This window comes from Pituophis catenifer, unplaced genomic scaffold (assembly GCF_029215685.1).
Source record: "Pituophis catenifer annectens isolate HBS135680 unplaced genomic scaffold, rPitCat1.0.hap2 SCAF_1, whole genome shotgun sequence".
NCBI lineage: Eukaryota > Metazoa > Chordata > Lepidosauria > Squamata > Colubridae > Pituophis > Pituophis catenifer.
In genome coordinates this window covers 338716749-338738985 of record NW_027256881.1, presented here as the reverse complement: position 1 = coordinate 338738985, position 22237 = coordinate 338716749, and the positions used below count along the sequence as shown (strand labels likewise).

The 22237-nt window shown below is 44.4% G+C and overlaps 2 protein-coding genes across 2 annotated transcripts in view; one reads left to right on the top strand and one right to left on the bottom strand.

The window, feature by feature from the left end:
• The window catches only part of REX1BD (required for excision 1-B domain containing), a 26056-nt gene extending 14222 nt beyond the window's left edge, over nt 1–11834 (top strand). Inside the window, exons 3-5 of the mRNA XM_070931842.1 lie at nt 2714–2918; nt 7424–7512; nt 11442–11834. Of these exons, the coding sequence (XP_070787943.1) occupies nt 2714–2918; nt 7424–7512; nt 11442–11514 (367 nt within the window). The 3' untranslated portion in view covers nt 11515–11834. The remainder of the gene's footprint in view (nt 1–2713; nt 2919–7423; nt 7513–11441) is intronic.
• Nucleotides 11835–17216: 5382 nt separating this feature from the next.
• The window catches only part of CRLF1 (cytokine receptor like factor 1), a 51414-nt gene continuing 46393 nt past the window's right edge, over nt 17217–22237 (bottom strand). Inside the window, exons 6-7 of the mRNA XM_070936535.1 lie at nt 20758–20926; nt 17217–17410 (exon numbers count right to left, since the gene is read on the bottom strand). Coding sequence (XP_070792636.1) covers nt 17217–17410; nt 20758–20926 — 363 coding nt within the window. The remainder of the gene's footprint in view (nt 17411–20757; nt 20927–22237) is intronic.

Genomic DNA, 22237 nt, shown 5'->3' with positions numbered 1-22237 from the left:
GAGAAGGAGAATGGAAGGGGGAGGAGGAGAGGAGAAGGAGGAGGTGGAGGAGAAGGAGAATGGAAAAGGGGGGAGGAGGAGGTGGAGGAGAAGGAGAAGGAGAATGGAAGGGAAAGGAGAAGGAGAATGGAAGGGGGAGGAGGAGGAGGAGGAGGAGGAGGTGGAGGAGAAGGAGGAGAAGGAGAAGGAGAATGGAAGGGGGAGGAGGAGGAGGAGAAGGAGGAGGTGGAGGAGAAGGAGAATGGAAGGGGGGGAGGAGGAGGTGGAGGAGAAGAAGAAGGAGAATGGAAGGGAAGGAGGGAGAAGAAGGAGGAGGAAGTGGAGGAGAAGAAGAAGGAGAATGGAAGGGAAAGGAGAAGGAGAATGGAAGGGGAGGAGGAGGAGAAGGAGGAGGTGGAGGAGAAGGAGGAGAAGAAGAAGGAGAAGGAGAAGGAGAATGGAAGGGGAGGAGGAGGAGGAGGAGGAGGTGGAGGAGAAGGAGAATGGAAGGGAAAGGAGAAGGAGAATGGAAGGGGGAGGAGGAGAAGAAGGAGGTGGAGGAGAAGAAGAAGGAGAATGGAAGGGAAAGGAGAAGGAGAATGGAAGGGGGAGGAGGAGGAGGAGAAGGAGGAGGTGGAGGAAAAGGAGGAGAGAAGGAGAAGGAGAATGGAAGGGGGAGGAGGAGGTGGAGGAGAAGGAGAATGGAAGGGAAAGGAGAAGGAGAATGGAAGGGGGAGGAGGAGAAGGAAGAAGGAGGAGGAGAAGAAGGAGGAGGAGGTGGAGGAGAAGAAGAAGGAGAATGGAAGGGAAAGGAGGAGAAGAAGGAGGAGGAGGTGGAGGAGAAGAAGGAGGAGAATGGAAGGGAAAGGAGAAGGAGAATGGAAGTGGGAGGAGGAGGAGAAGGAGGAGGTGGAGGAGAAGAAGAAGGAGGAGGAGAAGGAGAAGGAGAATGGAAGGGGGGAGGAGGAGGAGGAGGAGGTGGAGGAGAAGGAGAATGGAAGGGAAAGGAGAAGGAGAATGGAAGGGGGAGGAGGAGAAGAAGGAGGAGGAGGTGGAGGAGAAGAAGGAGGAGAATGGAAGGAAAGGAGAAGGAGAATGGAAGTGGGAGGAGGAGGAGGAGGAGGAGGTGGAGGAGAAGGAGGAGGAGGAGAAGGAGAAGGAGAAGGAGAATGGAAGGGGGAGGAGGAGGAGGTGGAGGAGAAGGAGGAATGGAAGGGAAAGGAGAAGGAGAATGGAAGGGGGAGGAGGAGAAGAAGGAGGAGGAGGTGGAGGAGAAGAAGAAGGAGAATGGAAGGGAAAGAGGAGAAGGAGGAGGAGGAGGTGGAGGAGAAGAAGAAGGAGAATGGAAGGGAAAGGAGAAGGAGAATGGAAGGGGGATTAGGAGGAGGAGGAGAAGAAGGAGGAGGAGGAGGTGGAGGAGAAGGAGAATGGAAGGAAAGGAGAAGGAGAAGGAGGAGGACCCAGATTGTGGGGGGCAATAAGCTGATTTTGTATAAATATACAAAAGTATGAAGGCTATTGCTTAACGCATTGTAAGCCACCCTGCGTCTCCGGAGAAGGGCGGCATATATAAATCAATTTTAAAAAAAAAAGTAGTGAAGGGAAAGAAGAAGGAGGAGGAGAAGGAGAGAGAAAGAGAAAGAGAAGGAGAAAGATGGGAGCGAAAGAAGAAGGTGAATTCACGCAGCAGGCCAAACATCCTTGGATTGTGTCCCATCAACATAGGCAGGCCTACTACTGTGGAAGTTTTATAGCACAGGGAATAAACCTTATCTCAAAGAAGGAGGAGGAGGAAAAAAAGAGTGAGGTCATCCAGTCTGACCCCCCCCCTTCCCGCACAGGCATAACCCTAACCCTGCATAGAGGTTGTGACATGCAATTGCTGATGCGTACAGACCTCATTGTCCTCAGAATTGGTAGCTGTTGCTGTTTTAGACGATTCAGAGAAGAAATAAAAAGCACCCAGATCGTTAGGAGCAAGATAAGGTTAATAGCGCTGTGTTTTTCAGCCTTGGCAACTTTAAGAAGGCCTGGCTGGGGAATTCTGGGAGTTGAAGTTTGCCAGAGTTAAAGTTGCGAAGGTGATGTGGGGGGAGACTTTCACAGTAGAAATGGATGTGTTTTGCTTCCAGAAATCTTGGTTGTTTGGAAAATGGATCATTTTCCATCCCAAATTTCATTTGGGATGCTGTAGGGAGAGGAATGAGGGACATGGTAGCTCAGTGGCTAAGACGCTGAGCTTGTCGATCGAAAGATCGGCAGTTCAGCGGTTCGAATCCCTAGTACTGCATAATGGGGTGAGCTCCCGTTACTTTTCCCAGCGCTGGCCAACTTAGCAGTTTGAAAGCACGTAAAAAAAATGCAAGTAGAAAAATAGGGACCACCTTTGGTGGGAAGGAAACAGTGTTCCGTGCGCCTTTGGCATTTAGTCATGCCAGCCACATGACCACGGAGACGTCTTCGGACAGCGCTGGCTCTTCGGCTTTGAAACAGAGATGAGCACCGCCCCCTAGAGTCAGGAACGACTAGCACATATGTGCGAGGGGAACCTTTACCTTTACCTTAGGGAGAGGAGGGGGGCCTTGTGGCTCATGGGTTCAAGTGGCTGACTTTAAAATTCAATTTCTTTCCCATCGGTTTCCCTCAAATCTTTGCATGTGGGTACTCTGTTCCCCATACCTGTAGGAAAATCTCTTTCTCGGTTCTTTACTAAATCTCCCCCTCCCCAAAACAGGGGTCACCAGGCCTACCTCCGAAGCGGCCCCGATTACGACTTCCTCCGCTATCGCCAGCTGGTGCACGAGATCACCCTGGCGTTCAACGGCATTTCCCAGGAGATCTTGCAGATCAAGGGGAATCTGGAGGGGATCCACGGCCGGAGAGACCTCGTGGAGCATCTGGGCAGGATTCAGGAGAAGGAGCAGGAGAAACTCGAACTGGTGAGTAGCCCTTCCTTGCCACATGACGTGAGCCCATCCTGCTCAGTGAATTTTAAGACCCGTTTTCTTGATCCTGTTTTTCGTAACATGCTGAGGAATCTCGGAGAAAACTCTACTTTAGAAATTTATTCTTTGTTAAGGTAGGGTTGCCAGCTAGGTGGAGATTTATTATCTTGATTTCAATCTGAATGGCTGTGCTCAAGTGGGACATTACAGTAGTGGCCGAAATTGTGGAAACCTTTTGGGAAAAGTGTATTTTTGAGATTTGATGGCTAATAGCACCACTTTTTTTTTTTTTTTTTTTGGAGTTTCAAGATAATCATATTCCACTGCTGGAATGGCCTGGGAATAGCCCAGACCTTAATCCAATTGAAAATCTATGGAGCCAACTAAAGAAACGTGTTAGTCAGAAGCGACCCAGCGATAAAACCCAGTTAATAGAAGCCATCATTCAATCTTGGTTTCACATTAGAACAGCTGCAGAACTAAAAGACTTGGTTCACTCCACGGGAAGACGTTGTAAGGCTGTAATTCATGATAAAGGTTACCCAACTAAGTATTAACTGACGTGATAATTTTTGTATATCTCATTTTTTCTATGATGATAATTTTTGTACATTTCGTTTTTTCTACGTGTTTCACTTTTCTTCTTTATACTGTAACTGCTATTCTAATAGCAAATCCTTCATAAAAGTTATTGCATTACATTCTTGATTAAATTATCTTTCCATTGAGATATAATTTTATAGCACTACTCCCAAAAAAAGTGGTGTTATTAGCTAGTTTTAGAAAATATACTTTTCCCAAAAGGTTTCCACAATTTTGGCCACTACTGTATATGATTCGTACGGCAACATGTCCATTAAAATATATGTTTTTATTTTATTTTATTTTAGATTTTTTTTAATCCCCCTTTTATTATTTTTAGAAAGAACTCAAGATGGCGACCATCCTTAATACTCTTTCCTCCTCTTATTTGCCCGTCAACAACAATCCTGTGAGGTGGATTGGGCTGAGAGAGAGAGAGAGAGAAAGGACCTGGCCAGTTTTCATGTCTAGGGCAGAACTAGAACTCTCAGTCTCCTAGTGATTGGGCCAAAGTCACTCAGCCTTTTATCCAGGTGGGACTAGAACTCAACATTTCCTGATTTCTAGCCTAGTGATTTAGAGCCAAGGTAGCGCAATGGTTAGAGTGCAGTACTGCAGGCTACTTCAGCTGACTGCTAGCTGCAGTTCAGCAGATCGAATCTCACCGGCTCAAGGTTCAGCCTTCCATCCTTCCAAGGTGGGTAAAATGAGGATCCAGATTATTGGGGGCAATATGCTGACTCTGTAAACCGCTTAGAGAGGGCTGTAAAAAGCACTATGAAGCGGTATATACAGTCAGGTCCAGAAATATTGGGACATCGACACAATTCTAACATCTTTGGCTCTATACACCACCACAATGCAAACTGCTGTAAGTCCTACACCGTTCGCCTGAGTTGGATGTACATACCCTCAAATTAAAGCTGACAGTCTGCAGTTAAAGCACATTGTGTTTGTTTGTTTCATTCCAACTCCATTGTGGTGGTGTATAGAGCCAAAGATGTTAGAAGTGTGTCGGTGTCCTAATATTTCTGGACCTGACTGTAATACATAATATAACACTATACTATGATAGTATAATACTGGCTATAATGCAACACATATAGCAGTATCAGAGGAGATGGGTGTGATATAAACTTAATAAATAAATAACGCAGTTGCTATTGCTAGGCTGAGCTAATTTTTTTTAACAGGATCACACCTGTTTAGGTCCAGGATGGGAGACCACTAGGAGTTCCTGGAGCAGTAGGATGGGAGGTATCCTCCCAGTCATATCTGTCTCTTGGCTGTTGTAGGTGTGGTTTTAGCACAGTTTTTAATAATATTTTAATGTTGGCTTGTTTTCATCTTTTAATCGTTTTTTCCACCTTTTCTAATTTGTAAGCCAGCCAGAATCAGAATGTAGGGGAGATGGGCAACATAGAAATTTAATAAATAAAATAAATAAAATCGCAAACGGCTCTTATAACAATGCCAATAAAACTACACGGATGTTTGGCAATGAATTCACCTGGGGTTTTGCTCCACTTAGCAGAGATCTCACCTTTGTTCCTTCCTTTTTAGCGGGTTTTTTTTTTCCTTGTTGTTATTGGTCTGCAAATTTTGGGTGTTTCCTGGAGTTGATATACACTCACAAACCAGCCTTCGAACACAGAGGGAAACGCATATCAAGGCAGGAGACTTAAATTTCCTTCTTAGTCTGATGGCTGTAGTCAGGGGGACTTTTTGTCAGGTTCACCTGATCCGCCAGTTGTGGCCCTTTCTTGATCGGGATTCCCTGTGCACAGTCACTCACGCCCTCGTCACCTCTCGCCTGGACTACTGCAACGCTCTCTACATGGGGCTCCCCTTGAAGAGCACCCGGAGGCTCCAACTGGTCCAGAATGCGGCCGCGCGGGTAGTTACGGGAGCTGCTTGGCGCTCCCATACAACACCTCTCCTGCGTGAGCTGCACTGGCTCCCAGTGGTCTTCTGGGTGCGCTTCAAGGTGTTGGTTATCACCTTTAAAGCGTTCCATGGCATAGGACCTAGTTATCTTCGAGGCCACCTGCTGCTACCAACGGCCTCCCATCGACCCGTGCGCTCCCACAGAGAGGGCCTCCTTGGGGTGCCATCAGCCAAACAATGTAGGCTGGTGACCCCCAGGGGGAGGGCCTTCTCTGTGGGGGCACCTACCCTCTGGAACCAGCTGCCCCCAGAGATAAGGAGAGTCCAAACCTCGGTGCCTTCCGCCGTGCCCTTAAAACTTTCTTTTTTCAGCAAGCCGGACTGGCCTAACACTTTTTAAAAATATTTTTAATTGTTTTGTCATTGCTTTTAATTATGGGGCCAAATATATATATATCTTTTTAATTGTATTTTAATGTTTGTAGTTTATATTTTTACTTTGGCTGTACACCGCCCTGAGTCCTCAGGGAGAAGGGCGGTATATAAATTTGATATAAAATAAAAATAAAATAAATAAATTAGTGTTTTTTTAGGGGCAGGATTTCAATTTTTTGCATGGGGGGGGGCATCTTCCAAATCTTGCACCATTATCCCTCTAAAGAGCACTTGGTTCCTGCTGCCCCCATTTTATGCTCTGTTAGAAAGGTTCAGCCAGAAGTTGGTGCTGGCAAAGGTGATGCTGAAGAAAGGAAGAACTGAGCATTACAGCGGATCTGTTCGGTTCTAGATTAATATTTTAACCTCAAGATGATCTCCTCCAGATGTGGGGGATTTCAGCTCCCCCAGTTCACAGCCAGGCACACCTGGAGGACATCAGTTTGGGGAAATTGACTGTAGTCAGCTGTCTTCACACACAGGGTGCTTAGAGACTCGGTTTCTCTATTTAGGCAATGCAGTAAGCTTGGCTTTGCGGTTTTACTCCTTGGTGTTGATGTCCAAACCAAACCCAGTTTATTGGATTGCAGCTAGTCCTGGATTTAGGACCCTTTGTTAGGGACTGTACAAAGTTACACCAACGCTGAAAAAAAGGGAATTACAAACAGCCCTCACGCTTATGACCGTTGCAGCATCTAAATTCAAGCACTTGTCAACCGGCATGTATTTATGATAGTTACAGGGGGTCAATGATCATCGTTTTGCGACCTTTCTAGTTGCTTCCAACAAGCAAAGTCAGTGGAGAAAGTGGATCCGTTTAATGACTGCATGATTTACTTAACAGCCATGGTGATTCGCGTAACAATCATGGCAAAAATGGTGGTAAAATTGGATGTGACCAGTGGTGGGCTACTACCAGTTCGGGCAAAATGGTAGTTTGCCCGCCCCGGAGCTCTGCCGTCCTATTTAGCCCCGCCTACCCCGCCCCTCCCAGGAGTCCCCACACAGCCCATTTTGGATGCAGATAAGTGCAGGGCGTGTGCAGAGGCTCGGGGAGGGCGAAAAACAGGCCTACCAGAAGTTCGGGAAGGCCAGAAATGGGCCTGTTTCCGGCCTCCAAAGGGCCTTCGGTGCCTGGGGAGGCCATTTTCGCCCTCCCGGAGGCTCAAAGAAAGCCTCTGGAGCCTGGGGAGGGCAAAAACATCCTATTTAGCCACGTTTTTTAAACTGCACACATGCATGCAAGCACGCGTGCGAGCAAAGCACATACGCAGAAGGCTGCACGCATGCATGGAAGGTGCGCGCACACTCACATTTTTGGTGCTGGGGCAGACCGGTTGTTAATTCACGTGCCGCCCACCTCTGGATGTGACTCACTTAACAGGTGCTTTGCTTAGTGATGATAATTGTGGTCCCAATTTTGGTCATAAATCAAGGACTACCGGTAGGTTATTGTTCAGGATATTGCATAAAACCAGAGAATGCATTAATTCAACGGTTTGGTTAAGCCTTCCATATATTCATCTGATGGTAAAGGAAGAGGGGGAATAATCAATTTTGTATCTTTCTCCGTTTCCCTGTTTTTTTCTTCCCAGACAGCACAACTGCAGCTTGCTAAACAAAACGTCCAGGATCAGCCCGGGGTGGAAGCCCACACACAGGAGGTGCAAGAATTGAAGCACAAGTGAGTCACCGAAGCTGCGGTTGCAAATACGGGGTTTCTGAAGTTTACTCTTTCAACTGTATAAAGCAGGGGTGTCAAATTCGCGTCATCATGGAGTCGTCATGTGATGCATCACGACTTTCCCCCCCTTCGCTAAACCAGGTGTGGGCGTGGCCAGCGCGTGACGCATCCGGCCTGTGGGCCAAGAGTTTGACACCCCTGCTATAAAGTTATAGCTACGTTCCCTAATAGACGACTACAGGGGTGGGCTTCAAAAATTTTGGCAAGGGGTTCTCTGCCCAGTTGCTGGGTGGGCCTGGCCATGGTGGGTGTGGCCTAGTCGGCCTCCTGCACCACGGCGAGGGGAGGGGTGTTTTTGCCCTCCCCAGGCTCCGGAGGCTTTCCTTGAGCCTCCGGGAGGGCGAAAATGGCCTCCCCAAGCACCGGAGGCCCTCTGGAGGCCGGAAACAGGCCTGTTTCTGGCCTTCCTGAACTTCTGGTAGGCCTGTTTTTCACCCTCCCCGAGCCTTTGCACACGCCCTGCACTTATCTGCATCCAAAACGGGCTGTGTGGGGACTCCTGGGAGGGGCGGGGTGGGCGGGGCCAGCCAAGAATGGCATTTGGGGGTTCTCCAAACTGCACAGAATCTTAGCTAGAGGTTCTCGCGAACCCCTAGCAGCCCACCCGTCGGACCACTACTTGTTACAGTAAGTTGTGTGTTGTGGTATTGTATATTTCTAAAGGATGGATGTACAACTCAGTTTGGACTTAAGGTTGGATCCAGAGGTGGGTTTCAGCAGGTTCTGACCAGTTCTGGAGAACTGGTAGCATAAATTTGCCTCCACTGAAGGGAACACAATATTTTCATGACACAAGAAATTCCACTGATTGACAGCTGTTGCAACCAGGAAATCCCTACTAATGATTTTACACTAAATCTACACTTCCATGTAATGTCACTGATTCGGATCCTGCCCGGCGGAGGTGACAAGAATGGATATCCAGAACTTCATCAGGGGTCTCCAACCTTGGTAACTTTAAGCCTGGTGGACTTCAACTCCCAGAATTCCTCAGCCAGCAAAGCTGGCTGAGGAATTCTGGGAGTTGAAGTCCACCAGGCTTAAAGTTGCCAAGGTTGGAGACTCCTGTTTTACATGGCTGTTCTCCAGATATTTAAACTACAGGTAGTCCTCAACTTCCAACAGTTCCTTTAGTGACTGTTCGAAGTTACAACGGCACTGACCTATGTCCCTACGGTGACTTATGACCGTTTTTCACACTTGAGACCGTTGCAGCATCCCCATGGTCATGGGATCAAAATTCTGACCCTTGGTAGTTTAACTGACTCATACTTATGACTCTTACAGTGTTCCAGACACAATATCCTTAATCTAGTCTTCGACATTCAACAGTAATGGTGCCTGCTCAATACAGCCACAACCGTCGTAAAATGGGCCGGCCACATGACAGACCTGGCCTTATTCTGTTTTTTGCAGCAGTCATTAAGCAAACGCTGTGGTTGTTAAGTGAATTAATAGCTTGCTTAGTTTTGCAACCATCGTAAGCCCTGGCGTTCACCAAAACTGTTGTAAAATGCAGTTCAGTTGACCATGGGAGGCTGCAAATGGGACCTTGTTGCCACTTGCGTGACCATGGAGACAGTCTGACCATTGGAACTTTGAATCCAGATTGTAAAGAGTCCAAAGTTAGATCCGTCACAATTTTGAACAGTCCATCGGTTGTAAGTTGAGGACTACTGTGCTGTGTTGTATTTAATCCATGCTCTGGGTTCCCACAATAGGGCATACAATATTAACCCATGCACTTGACACACAATGCCCCTCCTTTCCAAAGATAGGTAGTCCTCGACATACGACTACAACTGACCCCAAAATTTGCATTGTTAAGCAAGGCAGTTGTTAAATGAGTTGTGCCCCATTTTATGACCCTTTTATTTTATTTATTTATTTTATTTTATTTTATTTCTATACCGCCCTTCTCCTGCGGGACTCAGGGCGGTGTACAGCCAAGATAAAACATTGCATATAAAATTTAAAAACAATTTAAAAAACAATTAAATAATTTCGGCCCAAGATTTAAAAACAACCCAATTAAAACAGAATTCAATTAAAACTGAGAGGATGGGATCAAGCCAGCCCGGCTAGATGGAATAGGTGTGTTTTCAGGGCCCGACGAAAAGTCCGGAGGTCTGATATCGTGTGTATCTCAGGGGGTAGGTCATTCCAGAGGACAGGTGCTGCCACAGAGAAGGCTCTCCCCCTGGGGGTCGCCAGCTGGCACTGTCTGGCCGACGGCACCCTGAGGAGGCCCTCTCTGTGCGAGCGAACCGGTCGGTGGGAGGCTATTGGCGGCAGAAGGCGGTCTCGCAGATACCCCGTCCCTAAGCCATGGAGCACTTTAAAAGTGGTCACCAACACCTTGAAGCGCACCCGGAAGACTTACTTTTGCCACAATAAAGCAAATCACTACAGTTCTTAAATGAATCATGAAGCCATTAAGTCAATCTGGCTTCCCCCCACTGACTTCACTTACAGAAAACTGGCTGGGAAGGTCGCAAGTGGGGATCACATGACCCCAAGATAGCGCAACTGTCATTAAGTACATGCCAGTTGCCAAGCGCCTGAATTTTGGTCATGTGACTATGGAGATGCTGCAACGGTTGTGTGGAAAACAGTCATAATTCCTTTCCTTTATGTACACTGAGAGCGTATGCACCAAGACCAATTCCTTGTGTGTCCAATCACACTTGGCCAATAAAGAAATTCTATTCTGTTCTGTTCTGTTCTGTTCTGTTCTGTTCTGTTCTGTTATTCTATTCTATTCTATTCTATTCTATTCTATTCTATTCTATTCTATTCTATTCTATTCTGTTGCCTGCCTTCAAAAGAAAGTATATATCTACTCACACACATACATAACACACATATACACATGCTATATACACGCAAACATGCATACATGCATACATGCATACATATATACATATACAAATACCGGTATGTATGTCTACCATCCATCCATCCATCTTTATCTATCTATATACATACACATATATACATACATACATAGATACACACACACACACATGCACACACACACAGGCCTACCCAAGGCAAAAATAAATCAAGCTTGGCTAGTTATCAAGCAGCTGCCTTGAGCTTTCCTTGAATTGGGTAAGCTGGTTGTGTGAACACAATGCCTGCATTGTGATACATGGAGGAAGTGCTGCATTAGATGCAGTTTGGCTTTAGGGAGAATTGGCAAACCGAGCAACGGTTCCAAAACGCACCATCTGATTTGTGATACGGTCTGGGTCCCTTTTGCATGGAGGCCATTTTCATGCCCTCCCCCCACCAGAAGAACCGTCCGTGCCTCTTGTACCCCCTTTCCATACTTGGGAAGAAAGGAAACCGAGTCCCATCACTGGGACTTTCAAAGCATCCGAGCATCTGAATTTCCCACAATGCTTAGCGGCGCACGGCATCGTGGGAAACTCCCTGCTCTCAAAGCAGAGACCCCCTTGGGAAAGAGACCCCCTTATGGGAACGCCAAAATCACGATTTTGCCCCAAAACGGAGCCTTGTCCTCTCGCAAATCACCCAAGCCAATTTGAAGCGAGGATGTGGGAATATTTTTCCCTCTCTTTTTTTTTGGTCTCGAAAAGGCCTCGGCAAGGGTCTTCAAAGGCCGTATTCTATCCCCCCCCACCCTCCGCTGAGCCCCCATTTTTACAGATTGTTCCATGTTGGCTCTTTGAAGCCTAACCTTCCCCCCTTGCCGCCCCCCCCCCAGCCAGCCCATCCCGGCCCTTGGGGTTGCCCCTCTCATAGGCTTTCATAAACAAGGCCGGGCTGTGAGGGGCGCGGGTGAGCGCGGCTAATCGGCTCCATATGGCACTTTATTTATCGTTTCCATCCGGCTCACGCAGGCTAATTCAAACCATCGAAGCAATCAGCGAAATTCTTCAGGATTTCAAGTACGATTCGGAAGAAAGCAGTTGACAGGCCGTCCCGTGGGAGAAGGATGAAGAAAGGCCGGGGATGGATGGAGAAGGGGGAGAGCCAGGGACGTAAGAGCTCCCCCCACCCCACCCCGGGATAAGGTTGGTCCTCGCTCGCATGCAGCTCGCCCACCCCGGCTTTCTTCTTTCATGGTGCCAGGCCGATGCCCGCAGGAGAGATGGTGCAGGAGGCGCATGGCTCGATGCTTCTTGGCCACCTGCCCAACAGAGCCGGTTCTCAGGATGGTTTCTTGGCACTTGGCCTCAATTGCCTTTATAGGACGAGGAGTGGGGGAAATAGCTTGTTTATGTTCTGAAATAAAGTTGTTTGGGGTTTTTTAATCCCTTCAATTAAAGAAAACAGACTCCTTTTTTTTTTTTTTACTTGTCTTTCTTTTTATTATCTTGAGCGGACCAGACGTTGTCTGGTACAATTAGCTCCAGATGGGCATCCATTGGGAGGGAGGAGGGCAAAAAAGTCAAAATGGCAGCGCCCAGGGTCTGTATTTGCAAACCTCATCTTTCATCATACTACCTTTTCCCCTGGACCAAAATCTGAATCTCTCTTTACAAGGGATTAAAGAAAATTGGGTTTGGAGGATGGAAGCACGGGGGTATTTTTAACATTTAGCATTTATTTGGATGCTCACCCTGCCTGCCAATCGGTCCCTCACTCCCCAATTCTGGATTGTAATCCTAAACTGTCATGGCTAGTCCCAGCTATGTCCCCAGCACAGGGCTTTCCAAGTTACTGACTTATAAATAGTCCTCGATTTATGACCACAATTGAGCCCAACATTTCTGTTGTTAAGTGAGCCGTTGCTTGTGAGTTTCCCTCCCCCGTTTTAATGGCCTTTCTTGCCCCAGTTGTTTTTTTTTTATTTTTATTTTTTATTTTTTAATTTGATTTATATGCCGCCCTTCTCCGGAGACTCAGGGCGGCTTACAGTGTGTTAAGCAATAGCCTTCATCCTTTTGTATATTTATACAAAGTCAGCTTATTGCCCCCACAAACTGGGTCCTCAATTTTTTTTTTTTTTTTTTTTAAATTTGATTTATATGCCGCCCTTCTCCGGAGACTCAGGGCGGCTTACAATGCGCTAAGCAATAGCTTTCATTCTTTTGTATATTTATACAAAGTCAGCTTACCTACCTTAGAAAGGATGGAAGGCTGAGTCAACCTTGAGCCTGGTGAGATTCGAACTTACAGTAATTGCAAGCAGCAGATGTTAATCTGTTAATAACAGTGCTTTAGTCCACTGTACTACAGGCTCTTGAGTGAATGTTGAATGTTGGTTGAAAATGGCAGTATTCGTAAACAACAAGGGAAATTGGGGAGGCTGGTCTTTTATAAATGCCATAAAAACGAGAGAGGCCATAGCTTGCCTTTCTTAGTTCATCTTCTTTTAATGACCCCCTAATCCTTTGCGGGGTGGAGTCTGGGCAACTGAATGGGAGCCGAGTGTTTACTGGCCGGATACCCTTCCTGTTGCCAATGAGGAGTTTTGTTCAGATATATTCCCATTGTGCCCAGAGAGAGAAATATCTGCCTCTACCTAGGATCGAACTCACAGCCTCCAGTTTGTGAGGCGAGAGCTCCACCCTCTAGGCCACCTCACCATTCAGCTTGCCTTTCTTAGTTAAGTAAGCTAAATGGAGCGTCTATGGTCAGTGGCATGTTACCTTTGAATAACTGCAGAAAGCCACAAATAATGGAATCGTGGTCTTGGCCCTCAACTTTTTTGCCTTTAATGCTGTTGGGAAACAAACATACTGGTTTAGCCCAATTAAAAGGCGAGGCAGGTGACGTCAGTTCAAAAGATGGGTTGGGCTCTGGGTGCAAAACCTCCCAGATTTCCCGAGAGGAAAACCCAGCCTAAATCGCGAGCCTGTAGTACAGTGGACTAAAGCACTGTGATTAACAATTGCTGCTTGCAATTACTGCAAATTCGAATCTCACCAGGCTCAAGGTTGACTCAGCCTTCCATCCTTTCAAAGGTAGGTGAAATGAGGACCCAGTTTGTGGGAGCAATAAGCTGATTTTGTATAAATATACAAAAGTATGAAGGCTATTGCTTAACGCATTGTAAGCCACCCTGAGTCTCCAGAGAAGGGCAGCACATAAATTAAAGCAAAAAAAAAAAAAAAAAATCACAGCTTCGGACATAAAACAGGTATTGAACACTTGATATTTTTTAACAACAGAGCACCCACACACAAAAAAGGGAATAAAAAAATCTGTGAAATTTCACAACCAATTCTGCCGTTCTTCCCTTTGGGAGAATTTGGAGGTTAAATGTAAACCTGTTTCTTTTTTCCTGATTACCCAGCTCGTTCCTTTAGCCGTTTCCGCTTTTCAATCAGCTGCCGATTCCAATTTCATAACAGAGGAGTATGAGAAGAAAACGACTATCCTGAAGCAACGAAACCTCTTTATGGCGTGCTTAAGAGGATAGATGGATAGATTTCAGATTTTTTTAATCTTGGCACTGTTAAAAAAAAAAAAAAAGCTGGCACGAAGAGCTCTTTCCCTGGGCAAAATGTCCTTCAACTAGGGAGAACTCCTTTATATACTAATTAGAAAACTCAAAAGTTCAACTCAGCTGAAAAACATCATATGTGAGAAGCTGGTTTAGAGTTACTCTGGGCGAAGAGGCACTGACTTCTTCCCAGCCTCTAGCTAGTTTGCAGAAAGGGTGTTAGTGATGGTTGAAGCCACCTTGGCAATGCCGCTCGAGGCACCTGGATTATGGCTGCTCTTGAGTTCCTTGGTGTGCATCCTTGGCAGGCCTGAATCCAGCAACCGGGCTGGCGCTTAAGTGAACATCCTGGTTCCACCATCCATCAAAGCTACAGTTTGTCACTGGACAGGACCTGGTGAGGAAAGAGAGGGTTAAAACCAGATACGGCCAGCAGTGGCTCCATAACATTCCACCATTTCCCCAATTGACGAATCTTCATCCCTATTTATTTGCACAATTATTTGTAGACTACCCACTTCTATGAGAGACTAGACAGTTGCTTATCTGAAATGGTATAGGACAGGTTCCCCTGCCTGAACAGGGGGCTGGACTAGAAGACCTCCAAGGTACCTTCCAGATTCTATTCTATTCTATTCCTATTCCATTCTATTCTATTTTCTATTCTCTGTTTTGTTCTGTTGTTCTGTTGTGCTGTGTTCTGTTCTGTTCTATTATTTTCTATTCTATATTCTATTCTCCATTCTCTGTTCTGTTCTGTTCTATTCTATTATTATTTTTTATTCTATGTTCTATTCTGTTCTATATTCTATTCTCTGTTTTGTTCTGTTGTTCTGTTGTGCTGTGTTCTGTTCTGTTCTATTATTTTCTATTCTATTTTCTATTCTCCATTCTCTGTTCTGTTCTATTCTATTATTATTTTTTATTCTATGTTCTATTCTGTTCTATATTCTATTCTACATTTTGTTCTGTTCTGTTCTATTCTTTTCTATTTCCTTTCTATTTCCTTTTCTATTCTACATTCTATTCTATTCTATTCTATTCTATTCTATTCTATTCTATTCTATCCTATCCTATCCTATCCTATCCTATCCTATCCTATCCTATCCTATCCTATCCTATCCTATCCTATCCTATCCTATTCTTCTATTCTACATTCTAGTCTATCTAGTCTTTATTCTAGTATTATTATTTTAGTCTATTCTATTTTATGAGACAGTCACAAACAATTTCTGGTTTTCATATCCTCCCCTCCCCTTTTGGTGACTCTTGGGCCTGTCCCTACCTCTCAGCCCAACCCACATCACAGGACTGTTGTGCTGGGGAAAATAGGAGTATAGGTCCTTAATTTACAACCATTCATTTAATGACCAAAGTTACAATGGCACTGAAAAAAAGTGACTTTTGACCATTTTTTCACATTTACAACTGTTGCAGCTCCCCCATGGTCAAGTGATCAAAATTCGGCCGTTTGGCAATTGGTTCATATTTATGACAGTTGCAGTGTCTTGGGGTCATGTGATCATATTTTGCGGCCTACTGATAAGGAAAGTCAATGTGGAAGGCAGATTCACTTAAAAGTTGTGTTACTAACTTAACAACTGCAGTGACTCAGTTAATAGCTGTGGCAAGAAAGGTCATAAAGCGAAGCAAAAGTCACTTAACCTCTGTCTTGCTTAGCGACAGAAATTTTGGGTTCAGATGTGGTCATAAGTCGAGGACTAACTGTATTAGGTGTAGTTCACCGGGATAAGAGTCTAATATAATAATATAGAAACCAGTGGATCTTTTTATTGATAATTAAAGAATTTGAAAATGCCTTTTTACCAAGCTGTCTCCTGAATACTGAATCAGGGTTTGCAAATGAAAAAGGATAGATTTTGCGGCTGTAAGGTCAAGTTTTGCCTACAGTTTGAGTATTGCCCTCTTTTTAATGTGAGCTAAAGTCTCTATTTACCTATAAGGTTCTAGTCCTCAATAATTTTCACTAGCCAGCCGAGTCAACTCAATTTTGCCTCATCCAAAATTAAAAAGAAAAATCCATTTTATTTCAGTTTAGCAGATATGCCTTCCAACTAATTGTGAATAGGTAAGTCAACATTTGGAGTCAGATCCAAGAGTATGGGAGTAAAGCCAAAAAATGAATAAGAATTGAAGTATTAAAACGGGCAAGGGATGATGGATAGAATAGAGCTATTTCTCCCACTTTTTTTTCTTTCTTCTTTTTTCTAATATAATGATGGCCTGATTAAAAACTAGAAATAGAGATAGAAATAAGAATATATAGTACTATGTATTAACATAAATATGTGTCTTAACATTAGGATTAGTAAGAGTGACTTGACTAGAAGCCAGAATAGAGGTAGAAATAAGAATTAGGGGGAATATCAGTAGTGATAATTTCTATATAAATTGAAAATAAGTAATAATTAGATGGAAAGATGAGATGTTGAAAGATGATATTACTACGTATGTTGAAGATCATTGACATTAGAAATAAGAATATATAGTACTATGTATTAACATAAATATGTGTCTTAACATTAGGATTAGTAAGAGTGACTTGACTAGAAGCCAGAATAGAGGTAGAAATAAGAATTAGGGGGAATATCAGTAGTGATAATTTCTATATAAATTGAAAATAAGTAATAATTAGATGGAAAGATGAGATGTTGAAAGATGATATTACTACGTATGTTGAAGATCATTGACATTAGAATGGAACGTTGAAATATTGAATAACTACTTTAAAATAATCAAGTACATTAATATTAGGATTATATAAGTTTGATTAATGTAACAATAGACTGTTGTTATTTGTAATAACATGAATTATACCCAGAGGCCACACTGTTCATGTATTGATGTTGATACCATGTTTCCCCCAAAATAAGACCGGGTCTTATATTAATTTTTGCTCCAAAAGACACATTAGGGCTTATTTTCTGGTTAGGTCTTATTTTGGGGGAAATATGATACTAAATGCATCCATCTGGCACACAATCTTAACTGGGGCTTATTTCGGGGGTAGGGCTTATATTACGAGCATCCTGAAAAATCATGCTAGGATTTATTTTCCAGCTGGGTCCTATTTTCGGGGAAATAGGGTATATGTTTAAAAATAAAAACCCAATAAACCTTGGGAAAAAAAATGGAGTCAGTGAGTGGCTCTACACCCATCCTTGTACAGACCGGATGATTCCCCTTGCTTTTCATTGAAAACTCAGGTGTCCTTTTCTACCTGGTTGCGTGTTTTGTGGGACTTCTGCAGTGCCACCCGCCACTGATCATACATTTTGATGCTCAAATTGGCACAAGTCCCATGTTTGCGCATCCATCCAAAGAACTGCTTGAGCTCTCGGCGTAGCGTGTTGTTATGTTCTCCGTTTTTGGGTTCGCAAACTCCCGGAGTCCGTCCTGAAAGAGAGGAAGTGAAGGTTGACAAGGGATATTAAGCCAGGGAGGGGGAAAAAATCACAAAACTCTTAACCTTTGAATGCTAGAGGAGAAGGAGGAGAGGAAGAAGAGGTGAAAAGGAGGAGAGGAAGAAGAAGAGAAGAAGAAAAAGGAGAGAAGAAAAATGAGAGGATGAGAAGAAGAGGGGAAAGGAAGAAGAGAAAAATATTAAAAAAGGAGAAAATGAAGCAAAGAAAAAGGAAGCAGAGAAGGAGAAGATGAGGAGGAGAGGAAGCAGAGAAGAGAGGAAGAAGAAAAGGAAGGGGGAGCAGAGGAAGGAGAGGAGGAGGAGGAGTAGAGGAAGAAGGGAAGAAAAATGAGAGGATGGGAAGAAGAGGGGAAAGGAAGAAGAGAAAAAAGGAAAGAAAATGAAGCAAAGAAAAAGGAGAGGAAGCAGAGAAGGAGAAGATGAGGATGAGAAGAAGCAGAGAAGAGAAGGAGAGGAAGAAGAGGGTTCTGTTGGAGCAAAAGAGATTTATTTAGCACAAAAGATTTATTTAGCCCAGCTTCCTTTCCATTTCCTGCAACAACCAATCAGATGCCTCTATGAAGCCTACAGAAAAGGTATTAAACCAGCTTACCAACCTACTCACGTTCTCTCCCCAGCAGTATCAATCAATTGTAATCAATTTGCAGAAGAGTGCTGCTATGCAGGAAGAATAGCACAATTACTAGGAGTAAATTGATGTACGAAGCTACACACATTTAATAAATAACTAAATAAACCCCATAAGAGCAGCTTTGCTGGCTGGGGAATTCTGGGAGTTGAAGTCCACACATCTTAAAGTCGCCAAAGTTGAGAAACTCTGATCTAGTGTTGGTATATGAAAAGGCCATTTTAAACCATTGTTTGCAAGCCATCTCACTTCCCAAGGTCAAACCAAGTATAACGGTATCAAAATAAAACTTAGCAATATATATATATATATATGGGCAACCTTAGAAGCTCAACTATTTTTTTTCACAAGGAGAAAATCCACCTGTACTTTGCCTACTTCATTCCAGTATATATATATATATTTAAAAAAAGATTGCCTGCTTTCATTTATCTCCCCAACATCCTCCTGAAATCATCTCACTTATTCTTCAACACGCACGATTTATCCTCAACCCATCCTTAGTATCTAAGTCATCCAGACAGAGATAAATTCGATGAACATGGGGGAATTAAGTAATATGTTCTCTTCAGGAAAACTAGCCGATCCTCCCTCGCTCCTTCCTTCCTGTCCTCCCGCGCCATCAGGTATCCTAAAAGCCAGGAGGAGAGCAGACGAATGTTATGTGTGAAGGCTTGGGAAGAATGGAGGAGTCGGGGCAGCATTTGAGGTCCAAGTCTTTTGTGGACATCTCAGCTGGCTTTGGAACAAGAAACCCAGGTGCAGGGCAACCGCAAGTCCCAAATTTCTTCCAAGTCTCTTGGCTTAGAAGCCCAAATCTTCTACTGACACAGAATCAGATTCTCAGGACGTCTGCTCAAGATTTTTTGGAAGAGGAACCTGACAGGAGCTCTTGATCTTCAAGCTGGAAGGATGCCCAAGAAGGCCACCAAGAGAAAGCCAAGAAAACAAGCACCTGGCAAAGGAGCAGGAGCTTCACTTAGGGCAGTGATGGGTAATCTTTTTGCCATTGCGTGCCAGGAAGGGGGGGACGGGGGAAGTTTATGCACACGTGTGCCCACACCCATAATTCTATGTGCCCCTGCACTTGCACACATGACCCCCCTCCACTCCACTCCTGGCATCCAATGGCCCAATAGTCCTGTTTTTCTTTCTCACCTGGCTCCAGATCCTCTCTATGCATCTAGGGAGGGTGAAAACAGCCTTCCACATCCCCTTGGAGGCCCTCCGGAGGCCCGAAAAAGCCCGTTTTCCAACTTCCAGTTGGACAGGAAGTGACTTTTTTGCTGTCCCCAGCCTCCAGAGCCTCTCTAGGAGTCACGCCAGAGCTGAGCTGGGGTGCCCACTGATATGGCTACGTGTGCTACCTGTGGCACGTGTGCCATAGGATCGCCATCATGGACTTACGGGATTTCTAGTGCTCCCCATGGTGACCAGACCACTAGCCAGTAAAACAGAACAACAGAACAGGAAGACCTAGTTTCCAAAAACCAGGCCGTTTTCTGGCCATTTTTCTGGCTGTTTTCTGGCTGTTTCCAGGCCATTTTACGGGCTGTTTTCAGGCCATTTTTGGCTCAAAAAAATGGCCCAAAAACTGCATGAAAATGGCCCAAAAAACAGCCCAGAAAACGGCCTGAAAACGGCCCAAAAAACAGGCATGCGTGCATCAGCCAGCTGGTCTTTGGGTTTCCGGTACTCCAGCGCACACAAATGCATGCGTGTTCCAGTTTGGGCACTCGGTCCTGAAAAGGTTTGCCATCATGGTGCTAGGTTGTGGTTTATAATCGGCAGTGGACTGTTGGGGTTGATCGTCATCATTGTTCTTTCGCTGGAGGAACATATTATTCCACTGTACTTTTGTCAGAATGGAGTTGGAAGGGACCTTGGAGGTCTTCTAGTCCAGCCCACTACTCAAGCAGGAGAACCTATATCATTTCAGGCAAACGGCTGCCCAATCTCTTCTTAAAAACCTCCAATGATGGAGCAACCAAGCTTCTGAAGACATGCCATTCCACTGATTAATTGTTGTCAGGCAATTTGTTCTTCATTCTAGGCTGTTTGTCTATGGAGATTCTCAGTCATTCAGGTCATGGTTGTCCCAAAGGTGCATTTTCAAGAGGCAGCTGGACTTTCTGTTTTTTTTTTTTCCTAAACGCATGGCACAACGTAGGAGAACAAACCCATCACGACAAGATTTAGCAGTCCATCTGCATTTAAAAGACAAAGGCCACTTTTCTGAAGACAGCAAAGTCTACATTTTGGACAGAGAAGACCTCTGGCTTGAAAGAGGAGTCAAAGAGACCATCTATGTCAAAACTGAACAGCCCTCTCCAAACAGTGGGGGAAGAATACGACATCATCTATCTCCAATCTACAACACAGCCCTTTCAACAGTTCCAAGAAGGCTCCACACCCATTTGCACTACTCAGGTAAACCTCCAGGTGGCCTCAATGACTCACTGAAAGGATGCAAATGAACAGCTGTCTGCAAGGAATATAAATCCTTCCATTCCCCACCATCCAGTCAGAGCTGAAGAAGCTTCTTGGATGAGAAGTGAAACATCTTCAAAGGAAAAAACAGGAAGTCCAGTTGCCCCTTGAAAAAGCACCTTTGGGTTCTAGGCTGCTTAGAAAACACCAGCCCCCCCCCCCTTTGCCAAAAGGTAAGGATGGAAAACTGGTCCTATTCACCATTCCGAGGCGTGGAGGCCGCCGTTGGGTTGCTCCAATCACTCCAAATGCCAGCTTTCTTTGAACCATAGATACCGACAGGATTGCAACGGACTTGGACGAAATATACCGTCCCGGGCCTTAGGCCTGCCAGCCGGCATGATGTCTGGTTGCTAACATTGTCGACAACCTATCAAGAGAAAGGGAAAATTCAGTTTTTAAGAGAGACCTGGTTCTTCCATCCACCAAAATGCAAGCTTTGGATGTAGTCGTATAGAAATAGACAATTCTCGAGGTTAGGGAAAAAATGATAAATGCTTTTTTTTTTTTTTTTAATGATTAGAAATCTTCTAAGATTTTTCATTGAGAGGAGAAAAGGCTGAATGGATGATTTACAGATTTGGGAGTTACAAAAGGGTTAAAAGGGAAGGGGTGAAATGCTCCCGGTTCATACCGGTTCAGGCGTACCAGTAGTAATAAAAACTACTGGTTCAGGCAAACTGGTAATTTAAAAAAGCCGCCAGTTCGTCTGAACTGGTATTTCCGACGATCACCTGTGCCATGTGATTTATATTCTTAATCGCGTGACACAGCTGTTCCTTCCCTCGCTGTTCTACTTACTTTCTTAAGCCTCCTTTTTACGCGTGCAGTGTGCATTTGGTGCGCACTGTGCATGCACGCATAGTGTGTGTTTGGTGTGCACTGTGCATGCATGCACACAGCACACATTTGCGCATGCGCGGGTAGCAAACCGGTGATAAATTGAGGAGGATTTCACCACTAGTTAAAAGGGAAGGGGAAGGGAAGTACAAAGTAAGAGAGGGAAAAAAGAGGAAAGAATAAGATGGTTACTGGATAGAAAGGAGGGTGGACATCCTAATATTTTACTACTTTTTTCTGTTTCTTTCCTTTTGCTTAATTTTTTTCTTATTTTAAGAAAATATTTTCCGTAAGAAAATATCTTATTTTTTCTTATCTTTTGTTTAATAGTTTGATACTTTTATTATATAATTAATTAATTATAAATGGGAAACTTTCACTGATGCAGAAGAGGGCATGTTCTCTCATGCCTAGAATATAAATATAGACACTCAGATTTTTGAAAAACGTTTTGAGAGTTTTAGGGCATCTAGAAACACCAAACAGCTTTTATGATTCTTAACCTTTTTGCACTTAAAGGTGGATTGGATCTGAAGGAAGGAGAAAACTTTGATCAGGGAGAAGCCGTCACAATGTGGCTTGTAAAGGGGGCCTGTTTTTCTTGAGGACGAACATCTGTCAGAAGTCTGAAATATGACTAAAACTGTAAAACGTCCAGCTATAAAAAGAGATGAAAGAAATATAAAAGATGAAAGAAAAAATACAAAGAACATAACTGAGAGAGATTTTGCAGTGTTTCTCTACCTTGGCAACTTTCAGGCGTGTGGACTTCAACGCCCAGAATTCCCCAGTTGAGCATGGCTGGCTGGGAATTCTGGGAGTTACTCAAGACCAGGCATTT